An 18713-nucleotide genomic window follows, 5' to 3' on the forward strand; every position below is an offset into this window, starting at 1 on the left:
TTTGGATTCCATCTCAATCTAATGGAACTAACGAGGCTGTGGTAATTGTGTGGTGGGGACATGTCCCAAGCGTCCCCAGTGCAAATGATGACTGTGATTGGTACAATGTGTACATTTTAAAATCTAGGGTTTGACAATAGATAAGTTATTCCTGAAACCGAAAGACCGACATTAAAAGCAAACAAGCAGCTACTTAAGGATTGACTAAATATTTATAAACATTTATTTTTGCTAATAAGAAAAATGCTGAACATAATCTAGGTTTTTCTTACCTAATGACAGCTAAATAGAAAATGGAGCTAGTTATCTTAAATAAACAGAGAACCACCCTGTAAACAAAGATTATAATCAGCTCAGTGGTAAAAACCAACACACCCCAAATAAAGATTTACAACCAAACATACGGTGAGCAAGAAACACAAAATATTCTTTATTAAATATACAAAATTTGTGAAACAGAATTGCATCACGAATTGTAAACTTTCCAATCTCAAATACTACCTTAAGAACATTCCACCGGCTACACACTCAAAAGGACAAAAATACAATCAGTTTAAACTTAAATTAAAATGGAAGACATGGGAAGAGGACATTTATTCTTGCGCTTCATAAGTGCAGAGTCACATTTTTAATATGTCTCTACAGTCATCTGCGCACTTCATATTGCGATCACACAGCAGAACTGAGATGACCAGACGGTTTTTGGATGTTTTTTTGTATGCTTCAAGCTCAGTGGCAAAAATCAAGGATGTGGTGTCAAATTGGCCTAGTGCTTAAATCACAGAGCGATTAGAAAGTGCAGTACGGTGTAAAGTAGATCTAACTATACCGATATCAACAGACAGGTACAGTGATGTTCTGACGATTAAGTAGTGCAAGAACATCCTTAAACGCTGTTAAACGTGGCATCATATCAGAATACTTTATGGTGTCTCAATCTGCTCTATAGATTTTATTTCAAGGCTTTTTTTTGGTATTACACAGAAAATCTGCTCATTTTCTATTCGTAAGCATACAATTTAATATTGTGCAGTGATCTAAACAATATTGTAACAAAGCATTAACAGAAGTAAAACAAAAAAAGCGAACAGTCAGTGAACAGATGGCTTATCTTCTTCAAAACCTGCCTCAAATGAAGTGCTAGATTTTCAAAACAGAACAAAAATAAGGCAGCATTTGGCATTTCAATACGGCATATATGCTGTAAAATGCACTGTATATCCCTTTGCAACACCTGAAAGAAGAAGCGATTTGCGTGCTTGTGCAGAAGCGGATGTGACAGCGAGGGACGGGAGTCAAGAGCCAGCATGTCGCAGGCATTTCCTCAACAGCGGCGTCATGTTGATAACACACGTGGGAAGGCAGAAGCATGAGATCAGAGGAGCTTTTGATGGCTGATCTTGATACTGTCTTCACCTGATAACACCGTGACCCATACAAGAATCTGTTTAGCTTATGTGGCTGAGCATTGTGGGTAATTTCAAGACATGCCCATAGAACAGAAAGAAGGAAAAAGAAATAGGAAAAAGGAGCAAGCAAAAGATAAACAGCACTTATCCTGCGCAGGAAATAAAACCATTCACTTGCTGGCTAAGAACACTTTTGAACATTCAGAAGCTACAGTCAGTTCCCAGTGATGTGCACGTTGGGTCTGTAGTTTCAAAAACTAGTCAGAGCACTCGGTATTCATTGGGGAACATTTGTAGAGTGTCAATCCAAAACAACATGTTTTTTTAAAAAGGGAAACAAATCACAGCCAGAGTCCCATTCGGTGGTTTTGCATGATTTTACCTTATTAATTAACTATTGGGCATACTTTAAAATATATATACTACCTTCCAAAGTCTGTTTGAAGATTGTCAATTTTTTTTTCTTATTATTTAGCAGCCATTAGTTTAAGTTCATTTTAAAATATGCTTTTCATTTAGCTAAATTACAATTATTGCCTATAGTTAGAAGAGATGAGTTTTACCTATTTTAAATCTCTTCACTAAGTGTGGAACTTGAGAAAGGATATGATTAGCTTAGCTTAGCATTAAACTGGAAACAGTTCTGTTCAAACCAGTTTTCAAAATGCTGATTCTTTAGCTTTTTTAGCTTTGTTTGAGGGTTCAATCCTAATCTTACATCGGAGTCTTTCACTATTTTAACTATGTCCCTAATTTTAACGACTTTAAAAAAGACGTCAAAATGTTCAGTTTAATTTCCCTGCAGTTTGAGTTTAATGCAACACTGAAATGAAGGGAACCCAGTGGCTGCCTTGAAGGTATAACATCTATCTAAACCTGATGGTGCGCTCCAGAAATATCCAGCTTTGATTTCAAGAATATGCAGTTTGTAGTAAATGGTCTTAAACATGGTAAACCATCAGAGTGGCTCTCCTGTCCTAAAGCACAGCAACACAGCTGTGTGAGGTTTGTAGATATACGCTGTTTTGGACTGACACGCTACCATTTCTTTCAAACATTTTGTGGTAAGGGGATAGGAGTGAGGTGAGGTGAAAAAAGAAGGAATCATTGTTTTTACAATCAGGATTCCAATGTGGACGCATCCGGGCTCTCCTCTGTGACCTTGCTTTGTGAACCTGAAAACAACCTGAGGACCCGCTACATTCAGAACCGCCCGAACCCAAAGCCTTCTACGAGTTTCAGCACAGAAAAGCATGCCGGGTGGGAAACATGGCCGCCCTCCAGACGTCTCTCAGTGCCTACATATTTGTATCAAAAAGGACAGCATAGCAGTGAAAAGACTAAAGAGCTGTTGTGGAGTGAACTGCAAACGTTTGGTCACTTTAGCTTGGAGCGCACTTGCAGGAGAGTGGGCTTCTGCTCCATGATGCGCACCAGCAGCGTGTCTATGTAGTCTTCCAGATCTTTGACCTGCGGCTTCAACTTCTTCAGCTCCACCTCGCGCTTCGCCAGCAGGCGTTTCTGGCGTTTAAACTCGTCGTCCTGGCGCTCTAGCTCATCCTCCCGCTGCACCAGCAGGGCGACCAGCTCGCTGTGGTTCAGGTGGAAGTACGAGCCCGCCCCCTCCGACACAGGCTGCGGACAGACAGACAGGAAGGGGACTTAAAGGCTAACAGAGATAAAAACATCTTTTCATTTTACTTTCAGTTGATTATATTGTCTTTTTCAGCCTTAATGGCAATCAATTTAATGTCACTTACAGTTGATCTCTGTGCACCAGAGGATTAATCCCAATAATTAAGCTTTCTTACACTATGTGCAAAAACTTTAGCACAATAATAAGCAAACTGGAGACAACCAGGGAGTGGAAAGAAAAGGTACAGGTGTAAAGAAAAATAGGAATAGTTTTATAACTCTTAACCAGTACTCTTAGCATAGGTGTTAGACAGGTTTACAGTTTTAAAAAAAAATCTTTTAGGGAATAGAAACAGGACCATAGTGGTGTAATCTATCATTGTAAAAAAATTAATTAAAGCATTTAGGTTATCAAAGTAAAAAGGAAGAATGTCATTTTACCCAATATGTAGTAATTGTATTTATTATTTTCTACTTATTTTCAAAACCCTATCAGGATGCCTTGCCTGAAAATCAACATTTACCAAGAAAGAAAAATAATAAAAAGGCATAAAATTGCAATGACACTGTTAGGTAAGCTTTTAAGTGCTTTTGAAACCCTGCCCGGAAAGACAGCGATCAGCTTCCCAAAACTCCCATTGTCCTTGAGAGGTGTTATTTAATTAATAAATACGTTTTGCTCATTGAACATGTTTGCCTCTGAAGGGCAGTATTGCAGTATTTTTCAATCTTTTTAATGAAAACAAACGGTACCTTCTTCTTGCTGGTCTCCTGCTCGCTCAGCTGGCTGCTCCTCCCCGGGCTGATGGAGGACTTGAGCTTCTCGAGGCCGGTGGCCAGCACGGAGCGGCCCTCCGTCCGCTTCTCCTCCGCTGACGTGGTGGTGGTGAGGGGCTTCACTGGGTGGGGGCTGCAGCAGCACACACACACACATATATATATGGTCAAGTATCACACTAGGTAGAACAACATCACCGTGGCTTTTTATTTTTGTTTTAAAAGACATCCATCAGGCTGTCTTCCTGGAGGTCCAAAGTTGTTAATATTCATGACAAAACAAAAAAGCCAATTGTCTTACAGAGATGCGTCTGAAATTATGCGGAAACATGCATTTAACTAAAAGGATTTTTTTTAGTACTAGAGGGGAAGTCAGCGTCGATTTTCATATAAAGATCATTCTATGTGCCACTAAATAAAAGTTAAATCTGCTTGTGACTGTGGGTAAAACACAAGGCTTGTTTTAATTTAATGTATACTATAATTCTTTGTAAATACAGTTTTGCTTCACAAGTTTATATTGGGAAAAGTAAATATCTATTATGTTAACATTTCCTAAATTCTCTTAAATGTTTTATTGTGAATTATTTCACTTCATCAGGCCTTATTATGCTAATATAAAAACATGTGAGAAGAAACACATCACATTTATTTATATTCCTAGCTAAATAAGTGACTCACTGTATGTCAACAAGGAGGCGCTAACTTGTGATGAGTTAGCAAAAGGTTGCAACTTAGCTTTTATTGTGAAAATCACACAAACCCAAACCTAGTTTCTAAAAGAACATCCCTCTTTTGTCAATTTAGTTTGTTTTTGTTGTTTTTCATAAAACCAAACCATCCTACTTTGGCTAAAATGAGGCAGCTCTGTGGCTCTTAAATCAAATTAAAGCTGGCCAGTTAACGGAAACACCTCAACAATAATAACACAGGAAAGACATGTTTCCTGTGTCAGTGACCTACATTTACCAGATACTCTACCACCAATCATTTACACACTGTAGTGACTTCCATTAATACAACCATAATTGTTTTCATATATATCTTTTTGAACGCATGTAATAAAGTTTGAGCTGTTATTTGATCACAACATATTGTCCTCTGGACCTCCTGGCAGACAAGGATGCTACACAACACATCAACCTTTTAAAATCCCCAGAAACTGTTAATTTTAGCAATCAAGAATAAAAGGAGGTTAGGCATGTGTAAGGGTCCTCATTAAAAGGAAATACTGGTGAAAATTGAAAGATTTAATTGCATGTGTTGGTGCAATCAAACATGTAGAATTGTGCAAAATGTGTTATTACCCCGAGGAGGAAAGGAAATGCTATCAGTGACACAACAACACCTCTTTTGCTCTCGTGCAAAACCTGCTTTTCTGGTTGAGATGTGTGTGTGTGTGTGTGTTGGGAAGGAGGGGGTGTGTGGTTAGAAACAGGGTAAAATAATAACTGCTAATTGGCCCGAGGCTCTGTTTCCCCTCCTGTTACCGCAGAGCCAGGACACACAACAACAACAAGACACCTGCAGAGGAGGTATGTGTATATATATATATATCTCACACATACAGGCTGTATGTGTGTGTGTGTGTGTGTGTGTGTGTGTGTGTGTGTGTGTGTGTGTGTGTGTGTGTGTGTGTGTGTGTGTGTGTGTGTGTGTGTGTGTGTGTGAGAGTCTTAAAGTGATAAAAAAAAAAGAGAAAGTCACACCACAAAAAGAGATTTCCCTTGAGAGTCGTCGGTACAGAAGAGAAAGCAGGCGGAAGCGGCAGACGGAGACTGAAAACACCACAGGATAGAAGAATTTCTGGAAGTGGGAAAAAGTGCTTCCTGTCTACCTTTTCCCCAAGCATGTGCAACCTCACCTGGTCTGCTGATTGGCTGCCTGCTGCTGCCGGTGCATCTCCTCAAGCATTGCCGTGCTGGGTGGTGATCTCGCCGTAGCGTTGTAAAGAAAAGGGAGGGAAAAGGAGATACTACTTGAAGGAGTTAGAGAGGGAGCAAAGGAGGTCAGAGAGGGGAGGTCAGGGCTCAGAGGAGGAGCCGAGGAGGACGCCTGTATTGCACCGGGATCGCTCCCATAGGAGGGCTGCAGGAGGTCTTCAAAGGCAGGTGTCAGTGTGCCTTCAGAGTGAGAGCGGGGTAGTGTAGTACTTTGTGCCTGAGGGGATTTCGAGAACATGTCACCCAAGACGACATGCTGATATTCCACAGCTTCGTCATCTAGATTCCATGGATTATAGCTCTTGTAAAGGTCTGTTGATGCTGCGGAAAGTAAACCGAAGTTATCCTCTATCGTGAAGCTTGGTTTAAGAGTTGGTGTAGTGTCCTTGGCTCCAAAGAAAGAGCCTCCAATAACGTCAAATTCCTCGTGAAATGGCTGGCTTCTGGAGTCTTTTTGGTCCAAAGCAGCCTCAGGGGTTGTCTGAATCTCAATCAGATCGCCACACAGCGTTGAGTTTGCAGAGTGCCGCGTCTCGTTTTGCTCTGAGCCGCTGGAGGAAGGTTGAGACCCACAGGTTTGGTAATCCTGCGAGTTGGTGCTGACATAAAGGCTTTGGAGGAAGCTGCTGGTGCTTTGATCAGACGCGGGAGTGTGCACCATGGTGTCGTCAAAGTCTTGGCTGGGACTGGTGTTGAAGAAGTCGTCAAAAAGCCCAAATGGTACCACTGAACGCTGGCTTGCATCCTGCCCTCCTAAACCAGTGCTCTCAATGGGGGAGTCAGATGAACCGTGCCTCACATCGGGGGAGGAGGTTATGATGCGTAGTGATGGCTGTGTGGAGTACAGTTTATCATCTGGACTCGTCACATCCGTAGTGTTTATTTCAGATATTGAGGAATCATTTAACAATTTAGAAAAATCCTCTACAGATGTGTTCATTTCACCAACGTCTTTTCCTTTTTCCTTGTTAGGCTGTGAAGAGATGTCGGATTTTGTGTGTAGTTCTGTTAACAAGTTTGAAAAGCTTGAAGCATCCTCACTCCCCGTATCTCTTGCAGGCTGCTGATGTGGTATCACTGGGGACAGCGGTGCCAATGAGCCCTCTATACCGACTAAATCAGCCTTTCCATCAGTTTCCCCGTGCTGAATAACATTGTGCTTAGCTAAATCCACTAAAGACAGATCAAAGGACCGGTCAGTAGCGTCTTCTTCTGATTTTGGCGGCTTCTTTACAACAGATTCTTCTTTACTAAATCGGAGGACGCTGCTCTCAAAGTTCTGTTCTTCAGCTTCCTCCAAGGAGGACGCAGGGAATTTGCCTGAAAAAGGAGAGATACCTGACACAAAATCCTTCGCAGAGGTGTTGCCTTTCTTTCCATTCTCATTGACAGACTGTACAAATATGTTGGATTTTGTGTGTAGTTCTTGTAACAAGTCTGCTGCATCCTCACTTCCTGTCTCTCCTGCAGGCTGCCGATGTGTAAGCACTGGTGACGTTGGTCCCAATGAGACCTGTATACCGTGTACATCTGCCTTTTCACCACCATCTCTGTGCTGAGTAACATGGTGCTGAGCTAATGACTGATCATTGGATCTGTTAGTAATGTGAACTTCTGATTCTGACGGCTTCCCTACAACAGATTCTTCTTCTTTACAAAAACCGACGATGCTTCTTTCAAAGTTCAGTTTCTCGGCTTCCTCCTTCTTGTTGATGCCTTCCTTTCCATTTTCATTGTCAGGCTGTAAATATATTTTGGATATTGGCTGCAGTTCTGGTGAAAAGTACGAAAAGTTTGGTGACTGTGTATCTGCATCCTTACTTCCTGTCTCTCCCGCAGGCTGCTGATGTGTTACCTTTGGGGACGTTAGTACCAATGAGCCCTCTATACCGTCTAAATCTGCATTTTCACCACCATCGCTCTGCTGAATAACATTGTGCTGGGCTTCATCATCTAAAGAAAGACAGATGGACTGGTCAGTAATGTCAACTTCTGATTCTGAGGGATTCTTAGCAACAGATTCTTCTTCTTTAAAAGAGCCGAAGGTACTGCTTTCAAAGTTCTGTTTCTCGGCTTCCTCCTTGTCGATGCCTTTCTTTCCCTTTTCATTGTCGGGCTGTAACGAAATGTAGGATTTTGGCTGTAGTTCTGGTGAAAAGTATGAAAAGATTGGTGACTCACTTCTCATCTCTGTTGCTGACTGCTGCTTTGTAAGCACTGTTGACATCGGTGCTGCTAATATCCCGTCTAAATCTGTCTTTTCATCACCATCCCCATGCTTCATAACATGTTGAGACACATCGCCTAAATCCAGATCAATGGACCTGTCAGTAACGTCATCTTCTGATTCAGAGCGCTTCCTTACAACAGATGAATCGGATGATTTCTCAAAGCCGAGGATGCTGCTTTCAAAGTTCTGTGTCTCGGCTTCCTCCGAGGATGACGCAGAGAATTTGTCTGAATAAGAAGAGACACACGAGAGGAAATCCTCTTCTGCAGAACTCCCGAGGCCTGAAGAAGTCGGATCTGGGGAGCTGCTGCTGAGCTTCACAGACGAGGCATGCCCGGGGCTGGGATGCACGTTAGTGTCAGTAACATCATTTGTGTTAGTAGCAGCGTTAGTTTGATGAGGGTCAGTGAAAGCATCTGGTGTTGGCGAGTTAGTGGAAGTATTCAAAGTGTCATCGTCATTCTCAAAGCTGGTGTGCTCTGGGATTGTCTCGAGGGAATGTGCAAATGTGTCAAGATGATATGCGTTGGATTTCTGTGTATCAAATACAAATTCTGTGCAAGGTTGAGTATGTAGTGCATCATTCACGTTAGTGTTTTGATCCGTTATGGGTTGTAATGCTGCTTTTTCGTTACAGTGTTCCAGTGAATGCTCACTGGGTGTGTTTTGCTCTGTTTTGCAGTCTGCGGTCAGGTCCTCGGGAGACTGCAGCCTGCCAGCAGCAAACGCTTCAAAGGATTCGTCCCATTCAGGTTCAGGCGCCCCGGCAGACATAAAATGATCGGACGACTTCACGGTGAAAGGTTTCTCTTCGTATGTGGGAGGTGGAGGAAGAGGTCGTTTCTTAGCGTCCTCTGCGGTTGGGTTTTCGTCGTTGAGTGTGGGGTAAGGGTTACTCGCCTGCGGAAAGAGCTGATCTATGGGAGGCCGGGCGCTGGAGAGATAAGGCAGAGTAGGCAGCGAAGGTTTTAGGGGCTCAGCGTTAAGCATGGTGCCATGGAAAGGGTTTTGCTGGATGAAAGAGAAGAAAGGGTTGCAGGGGGACATGGGAGGTGAGGTGCTCTGTGAGAAGGGGTTAGTGTGATGCAGGGAAACCAGAGGATCGACAGGGGGACCCGGGGGGTGACTGGGTGGGAGTGGAGGGGGGTGGGGGTCAGTGCTGGGCTCTAGTTTAGGGGACACCACCAGGCTGTGAAAGGAAGGGGACACAGTCCTCGTGATTAGTGTGGATCCCTCAGGTCGACTACAGGTTTTTTTTTGGTTCAAAATCACATCTTAATCATACATTGATACAGAATGGCTAATATGTTAAACCCACATTATTAAAAAGACGTTTAGTTCTTGCTATTCCCTTAAACACTGTTTGAATTAAGGCTTAGCACTGTTGCTGCTTTATTGTCTGGAAAATACGTTTTAACCCGAGTTCTTTTTGTCAACTTGGAGACAGTGCAATAATCTATTAACACAATAAATACATTTTACAGCAGGACTAAATGTTGTTATTTACATTTGAAAGCTATTTCATTTTTTTAATGAGGCCACAAATGGCTGTCGACATATTTTTAGGAAGTCATCACCCTAAAAATGTTAAAATAGATTTAATATAGGGGTTATTTAAATGTTATAGACCACCCCCTTAATAAAGCTGAATGCTTTTTAAACAAATAATTGATTCAGCTGGGTGTAGTGATAACTGTGAGGGCTGTCAAAATGTAAAGATACAGAGCTGGCAGGAAGCTATTGGGTGTACTACACTCCAGAATCGCTGACTTTGCCTCCATCAGCAGGTCCAATATTTTGTTTACCCTCAGTGCAAGGAAACATTACGATACTGTAGTGGTTTCCTTTTTGGTCCTTGTCAGGGATATCATTAAAAAAACAAGTTAAATAGCTTATAATTGGATATATGACTTTTGAGCTGCAACGATTAGTCAAGTAATTGACCAAGACATTTCTTTTTTTACTAATCATAATAGTAATTTTCCATGCGAAAAATTTAGTTAAATATTGAGATTTGGAGTGTTTCTCTGTACTACTGTATATCTTATTAAATACATAACCTTGGACTCACCCTCCTGTTGTGTTCGGGTCAAATCTGACCGATTTATTGCTTTCATCAATCATAACTTTTTTGTTTTACATTCGATTGCATTAAGGCTTTATGATATCCTTCACAGTAGACATTTAAAATTACTGATCACCACTTTCATTGAATTTTGGATGATTTAGTCAACTTTGTAACACCTATTGTGTTCCCGGTCAAAAATGACCGCCATAAAGAAAAGGAATTAGTAACCAGACGGATCAAGTAACACACACACACACACACACACACACACACACACACACACACACACACACACACACACACACACACACACACACACACACACACACACACACACACACACACACACACACACACACACACACACACACACACACACACACACACACACACACACACACACACACACACACACACACACACACACACACACACACACACACACACACACACAATATTGTGTAATCATCTTTCCATTGAAACTGACATTATCACTTAACCATGCACCAGGCTCCAGCTTGAAGGAGCACCCCCCCCCCCCTCCATCTGCATTGCAGATATGAGCTGTAACCAGAGACTGAGTCATGTCGGTACACAGGAAGTTAAAAGTAAACTATTAAATGTATAACTTTTCAAGATATTGTTTTTCTTCTCTGATTATAGATTCTGAGTTTAACCCATAATATCAGAACATTGATAATATTGATGTATTTTAAAAAAAAAGTCATGATTTTCTCCACATCGCCCAGCCAGACTATTAACTAAATGTAAAATGATGATGTGAGATAAGGTTAAATTCAAACCCTCTCAAAGTATACAGGTCACCAGTGGTGGCATAGATTAGATACTCGGATCTAAGTAAAGGTACCAATACTTAATAAAAAAAAAAACCTGGATTTAAAAGTAAAAGTCCAACATTTTAAATGTTACTTGAGTTGATTCTCATCATCAAATATTGAAAGTACCAAAAGTAATAGTACTTGTAATGCATAATGGTTGGCTTGTTCAAAAAATGATATGTATATTTAATTACTATGATTTGCGTAAATGCTGGTGGATATTTTGAACTATAGTTAGTTTTTAATGATAATTGATCCGTTTTTCCCATTTTGTATTAGCTAATAATCTGAGCCTGTACATTAGGTAGTTGATGTTGTCAAATAGCTGTAGTGATGAAAAAGTATAAAGTAGCATAAATTAAATAAATAAGTATGCTAAAGTATAAATGTTATAAAGGTTGCATCATGTAATAACAACATCTGATACAGGGGAATAGTGGTTCAGCAGTTTTTGACCCTCTTGACCCATAATCACCCTAAAAAGATAATTCATGATCCTATAGCCCTTGGAGCTGTGTGATTCCCCTCCTCAGTGATCACAGTGTGTGTGTGCGTGTGCGTGTGCGTGTGCGTGTGCGTGTGTGTGTGTGTGTGTGTGTGTGTGTGTGTCTCACCTGGGTTTGCTGTTCGAGTCCTTTGATCCAAACCATCCCTTGTGTTTCTCCTCGGCGGCGGAGGCCTGTTCAGACTCATCCTTGCCCCGACTCTGCCCTTTCCCAGCAGACTCCCCTCTCCCGTGGGAGAAAAAGTTCCTCTTCTGCTTTTTCCCGGACTCCACCGTGGAGGAGGAGGACTTGATTTGAGCAGCATATCCCAATCCCTCCTCTTCTTCCTCCTCCTCGTCACCCAGCATTGGGCCGCTTTTCTCCAACGCCGCCGCTATGGCCGCCTTCTCCTCCTCGTCGGGCTTGTCAAAGGACCAGCGCCGCCCGTCTCCCATGGGGCTCTTTGGGGCGGCCGAGGCAGGCCTGAGGTTCTGCAAAGACACGGAGAGAGGCAAAGACTTCTGCAGCGGCGGCAGGCCTAGAGAATCCACAGGGTTTACTGAGCCTTTGTCCAGGGGCAGGTCACTGTAAGCGTCGCCTCCGTTGACCCACGCGGTCGGAAGAGGAGGCACGATGATGGAGATCTCCCCGGGATCGTCTCCAAACTCACACTGGAGAGAGTTTGCCGTGTGCTCTGCAAAAGGGAGGTGGAGAGGAGAGAGAAACAATGCAGTTAATCAATGAACTTACTTATTTAACAAGAGGCTTAGCGAGGTGATAAAACCATAAAATAACTCAGTGACAAATATTTCTACAGAGGGAGGGATTAAAAGCAGACTTACAGTAGGTGTTATAATTAGATTACAATATATTAGATGTACTTAATGATCCCAGATAGGAAACATTTTTGATGTTATAGGCCCCCTATTATGCTTTTAGGGGTTTCCCTTCCCTGTAGTGTGTTTTATAGGTTTTTGTGCATGTAAATGGTCTGCAAAGGCTAAAATCCCAAAGTTCCTTCCAGAGGGAAATTTTTCTCACAATCCCCCTCACCCCTTGTCTCAAACGCCTCCATTGGCCTCCTTTGTTTACATCCATAACATAGTAACATCACTATGCAACACTTGTACTTCTATCGCCTAGCGTTCCAACACATTGTACGTGACAGGCTAAGGGGCAGGACATCTCTGAGCGGTTGACCAATCACAACAGATCCGGCCAGCTAACCAATCAGAGCAGACTGGCCTCTGGTTTCAGACAGAGGGTGAAAAGAGGTGCTGCAGCACAGGCAGTATGAGAAAAATAAAGAGCTTTTTGAACATTAAAGAATGTAGACAAGTCACAGTAGAGGAATAACATACAAATACAGTATGAACCTGAAAATGAGCATAAAATGTCCTCTTGAATTAAGGATGTATGACTGTGGATTTGTATAATGAGTTTAAAGTCAAATATTCTCCCCCCTCACCTGGGCTGTTGTCAGGGGACAGGTTGCTGCTGTTGCTAGGGGAGTTGGAGAGGTCGGACACCACCATGCTGATGCCGGCGGTGGGGCTCAGACTGCCCCCCCGGGACGACTCGCTGCTCTCTGAGCCCAGCGACGTGCTGGAGCGAGTGTCCGAGGACTTCCTCAGCTTCCCCCTCAGGAAGAAAGTCCTCATCTTGCTGCGCCGGGCCTCCCCTCCCTCGTCGTCCTCGTAGTCTTCCTCCCCGCCTCCGTCGCTCGGGAGTCGCTGCCTCATCCGGTGCAGGGAGCCGTATCCACTCGGCAGCACGGCTGAGGAAGAGTCCTCCTCACTGGATCTCCTCTTCCCCTTGATGCGCTCCTTCAGCTTTCCGAAGGTGGAGGCGGTCTTGTCCGTCATGACCAGGTCGTACATGCTGGCCGTCAGGTTGTTTCTGGTGAACTGCACGGTGGCTTGGATTTCTCCTCGCTCCTTCTCCTTCTTCCCCGACTTAGAGTTTAACTTGTACCACCTGTAACAGAGCAAAATACACAAACATGAGATTAACAGAAAACATTGGAAGAATTAGGATCAGGTAAGTAGCTTTTAAAACAAATGTGCTTTAATAAAAATGTATAAACCTACAGCAACAAGTTCACACTTGTCCTCTTGGAGGTAGAGCTGCAATGCTTACATTGACAGACAAATATTTGCCAACTTTTTAAATAAATAAGCTGTTAAAGCCACTTCTGAAATATGCAGAAGTGGAAACAGTTCAATAATATATTAAACTGAATATCTTTGGGTTTTGGACTGAAAAAACCAGACATTTAAAGACATTATTTTGGACTTTGAGTGAGAGGGATTGGACATTTTTCACAATTTTCTGAGAGTTTATTTACTAAAACAATTAATCTAGAAAATGATCATCACAGATTCTTTGATAATGACAAAATCGTTAGTTGCGGCCTCAGTAATAACAGTTAAATAATAACAAGTAGGTGTTAAAGAACATTTACAGTGTGGGAAAAGTATTAAATATAGTACAAGTGTAATAATATTTTAAAAAAGAAATAACTTATTGCAGGGTGTACAAAAAAACCCTTCACAGAATTATTATCTGTGTTAGCATCGAATAAATTATCATATTGTAATGTATGTACTGTTATCATGAATGGGGTTAATCAGTCCTGTGTGTGTGTGTGTGTGTGTGTGTGTGTGTGTGTGTGTGTGTGTGTGTGTGTGTGTGTGTGTGTGTGTGTGTGTGTGTGTGTGTGTGTGTGTGTGTGTGTGTGTGTGTGTGTGTGTGTGTGTGTGTGTGTGTGTGTGCGTGCGTGCGTGCGTGCGTGCCCAACTAAACCACAAAACTGTTTGTGGCCAGACATCCAGCAATACCCAGGGGAGGCTTCTTTTATTTTCAGTGACCGGGTAAGAAAGAACAATGCTCATGTCTTATTGGAACTTAGTGATTGTCCTACATAAAAACCAACAGTTTGCCCCCAACTCCCACTCTGGACGGGCACCGAGGAGCACTTCTTAGAAACGCTGTCACCCGTGGGCGTTACAGCACCAACAAGGTCACCGTGACTCATGGGAAAGTCTCATCTGTTCTGCTATAGAGAATAAAATGAGTGAGAAAAAGTCCCCCAGTTAACATTTGTTTCTGACACTGCATGCTGCCAACGAGCGCAGGGAGCAAGGCTGAAAACTTGGTCTGAAACCACAACCTGCTTTTATTTTTTCATTTCCTGTGCTGCGAGGCTATTTTCACCTCACACCTCAACCACTTCTCTATTGCATTTCTCTATTGTTCATAAATGAGAGGCTGAGTGACACATATCTGCCCAAATAGCACAACTCTGTGTGTACATAGTTCCAGATTAAACTGCTCCAAAATGGATCGGTTTACGGAAACAATATCTAATGAATTAGTGAAAAACCCAGTGAAATGTAAATATGGAACAAATAATATAGCCTTGCATTTTTTGCGATAGAAAAAATATAGAACAATTAAAAAAGATTGTCATTTTAAAACCATTTGAAGATGTATATCGTCATATTACTCAGCCATAAACAGGGTTCTTACACCTTTTCCAAATTCAAGCACTTTTCAAGCATTTTCAAGGTGCATTTTCAAACTTTTCAAGCATCTTATAGCTGTTGTAAATTACATATTTATATACACATACTTATACTCAAATGATTATTCCCCTACCTCACATTAAATCTGATGTCCTTTATGCTATAAACAACCAAATGTATGTTTCGTATTAGCATTCTACATGAGAATGAAAAATTAAAGAAAAGAAAACTAAGTTTAAAAGTAGATCTGTAAGGCATCATCATATCATATATAGTTATATTTCTTTATAATATGTTTATTGTATGCACCATACACCAAGCCAGATTCCTTGTAATTCATTATCTACATGGCAATAATGAAGCTGTATTGTGATTTTCTATAAATCAATTAAAAGCAAATAACTGACGCTACATTCTTAAAAGTGAAACTGTGTCAATGCACAAATATATTACAGGATGAGTTCGATGTAAAGAAAATGATTTTTGCTTGATGAAATGGGGAAAGGTCCGTTAAGTCAACAATAAAATAAAATGTGAAACGAAAAACTGACATCTGGAAACGGAAAAGCAGGGTTTTACTGCTTATGGATTATCAGAAATCATTTCAAAGGGACACAGACACATTGGATTAACCTATGGATTAACTTCAGCAGCGTTTTTATCGTTTTAATGCCATTGAAGACCACTTTTGACCAGACAACGACAAAGGTAAGCCATGTTGCCAGTTTTAGCTACCTAGCGCCACATGTTTTGATGTCTGTTCTTGTTATTATCTCCGTGAGTTCTTATCCTTATCATAGAGTGATGATCTATGTACCTATCGATTCTGTGTCTTCTCACGATGTCAGTCGATATGTTGGATGTGCAGAAAAGATCAATAATAAGGGTTTTATGAGTGAGTTTCTGTGCAATAATCTGTCAGCATTTTTCGCTCGTTGCTAATTCAGAGGCTCAGCGTTAGCAACACAAATTAAAATCAGTTAGCTGAGTTTCTTCCCGTTACATGGATATAAAACATTCATAGTTTATTAAATAGGGGGGGGGGCAGTGCTTAAGAGGTTAAAAGATAAGTGAAACAGTGTCAATGCACAAATATATTACAGGATGAGTGAGATGTAAAGAAACTTATTTTTGCTTGATGAAATGGGAAAAGGTCCGTTAAGTCAACAAGAAAATCAAATGTGAAACGAAAGAAGAGGCAGAAAAACAAAGGGTTTAAAACTCAAAGACAAGACTTGAAAGCTGCAACATGAAAGAAGACAAGAAACCAGGCCACGGATGTGAAGGAACTGAGAAAATAACCTCACACTTTAACTTCACAGCTTTCTTAGAAACCAGAGAGCTTTTTATTTCGCCTCAAAAACATTTCCTCCTTTTTTTCTGTAAACCTGAAGGGTGACTACACATAAACTCAGCAACACTACAATGGGGGAAAACCATAGACTGTATATACAAAAACCCAAACACATAAATGCCTCAGATATTCTCTGTAGGGCTGCAAAGGACATTATTTTAATTATTGATTAATGTATATCGATTTAAGATTAAGAAATGGCCAAAAAACCAACCGAGCCAAACATGACGTCCTAACACCAACAAATATTTATCTGTGACAAAGGTAACTTCGTCACTGTGGACTGACGGCTTCGGGCCTTGTAATATTGTACATGTGGTTTAGTTTGAAAGTGTTTCCCCCCCGTTTTGTCTGTGGCTGGTGATTGTGTGCACCTGGTGCCCTGTGTTGTCTCCTCCCCCCTCACCTGTGTCTTGTTGATTGATTAGTCTATGGGCATTTAGGCTCTGTGTTTCCTGTTTGTAAAGTGGTGTGAGATCCTTGTTGCTGCAGAATGTGTTCAGGGAGAACAGCAGGATTGAGGCTGTGAACTATGTGCACATGATTTTAATAAATGCCCACACCGGGTTGTATTTGGGACGTTTTGCCTCTGCCTCCTTGCTTGGTCGGGCCGCTCAACGGTCAGTCTCAAATTATCTTAAAATGAATTGTGTTTAGTTTGAAAACCAGAAATGTAAAACAATTCCATAAACAAATCATGACATTATCGGATTTATGATGGGAAAAATCTAGCTTTTGTTATCATGTAAAATATGTACAGTTAGCATCAAAGTTTAGCATATTAGCCAGAATATTAAAAGTTAGCCTGCTAATGTGTATTGTTGTTATATATATAACAAGTAACATGTAATATATCTTGTTGGTATGCTATGTTAGCAAACTGTTAGCAATAATCTCTAACTACATGTGTATTTACTTAATAGTTTTCTTGCCACGAAGAAGATTGGTTTTGCATTACATTGTATTGGAACTGTAGATTTGAATTAGTTATTGGATTAGCTTTAAAAGTTAGAATGTATACAACCAAATAATTTTAAATTCATTCAGAGCAACTAAAAATGTTTTGCGTGGCCTTAACCTATTTTGGATATTGGTCAACAAGCATGCAACATATTGACAAAATATGCAGCTGATGTATCTCTTCCTCATTACATAATATATGATGATAATTCAATGTTTAACATGTTGTAAAGTTTTAAGTCGCAGTAATCCTGTAATATAGCTTCAATTGAAAGGATCTGGATTCATGAGACCTATAATGTGATGTATTGTGCAGGTCCCTCCATTAAGGAGGCTGTTGTTAAATTGCAGGCTGTTTTTAATATTATCCAGACGCAGCTCTCTGAGCTTAAGTTTATTTGAAATGTTGATAAAACTAAGGTAATGCTTTTTTCAAAAGCCAAAAGGACACCGGAGACCACTTTGGATATTGTTACTACACAAAGACAAATGAAGCTCAGCGTAAGTTCAACCAGGAAGACCGTCTATTCATTATTCCTACGTAACTACTCTCTCTCCTCTCAATAAGTGATCGGGGGCGTCACTCTCCAGCTTAACCAATCACTTCGCTCTATTCCCAAGAGCCTATCATAGCGATCTGTCAAACCTTTTAAGTCTGCTCTCTCCCCTCTGACAGCTGTCATTTCAGGTGACTCTACGCAACCCTCCTCCACCCCTTTTCACCTCCCGTCACTCTGATTCCAGGGTTAAGCTAAGCCACTCCTCTTCAGACTGACCCAACTATCCATTCACCACCACCACCAGGGGGGTTTCATTGGATCAGTTCTACCCGCCCGAATGATACTTTCTGCACAACGGGGCCTAATCGCCAAAATCACCGTTACCTTCATTTGTGTATCTTCGCAATAAATATGTATTCTTACATCAAAACCATCTCTCCTGATTGAAGTACTTGAAGTGGTTGCCTGTTATAAATACCTTGGTATCTGGCTTGATGATTGCCTCTCTTTTAAACTTCAAGTCAATAATCTGCTTAGAAAGCTAAGGGTGAAGCTAAGTTTCTTTTTCAGAAACAAGTCCCGTTTCTCACTTGAGGCCAGGAAAAGGCTCTGTGACCTTTTTACCAGTGCTGGACTATGGTGATCTGATCTATATGAATGCATCTGCCCATTACCTGATCAAGTTAGATGCCGCGTATCACAATGCTCTGAGATTTGTAACTAACTGTAAAGTATTAACTCATCACTGTACCCTGTATGCAAGGGCTGGTTTGCCTTCACTAACTGTACAGAGGCTCAGTCACTGGTACATTTTCATCTACAAAGCCATGTTGGGTAAATACCATCTTATATCTGCTCTCTGATCACACGGCGAATTGCAAGTAGCTATTGCCTGAGATCTCATGATGTGGTTTTGGTAAATGTGCCAAATGCTAGGACTGTCTTAAGGACAAAAGCTTTTAGGCGTGCAGCTTCTCTAACTTGGA

The 18713-nt window shown here is 41.2% G+C and overlaps 1 protein-coding gene across 3 annotated transcripts in view; it reads right to left on the reverse strand.

The window, feature by feature from the left end:
• Positions 1-401: 401 nt before the first annotated feature.
• Positions 402-18713, reverse strand: part of rab11fip5a (RAB11 family interacting protein 5a (class I)) — a 29334-nt gene continuing 11022 nt past the window's right edge. Inside the window, exons 1-6 of one of the 3 annotated variants that reach the window (XM_079693597.1) lie at positions 16674-16982; positions 12855-13363; positions 11516-12080; positions 5686-9183; positions 3798-3954; positions 402-3044 (exon numbers count right to left, since the gene is read on the reverse strand). In XM_079693597.1, coding sequence (XP_079549723.1) covers positions 2787-3044; positions 3798-3954; positions 5686-9183; positions 11516-12080; positions 12855-13266 — 4890 coding nt within the window. In that variant the 5' untranslated portion in view covers positions 13267-13363; positions 16674-16982 and the 3' untranslated portion in view covers positions 402-2786. Of the gene's footprint in view, positions 3045-3797; positions 3955-5685; positions 9184-11515; positions 12081-12854; positions 13364-16673; positions 16983-18713 lie in introns of those variants that run through there. The other 2 variants (XM_079693595.1, XM_079693596.1) reach the window with 2 other exon arrangements.

The sequence above is a fragment of the Notothenia rossii genome (assembly GCF_949606895.1).
Source record: "Notothenia rossii genome assembly, chromosome: 7".
In the NCBI taxonomy this organism is placed as follows: Eukaryota; Metazoa; Chordata; class Actinopteri; order Perciformes; family Nototheniidae; genus Notothenia; species Notothenia rossii.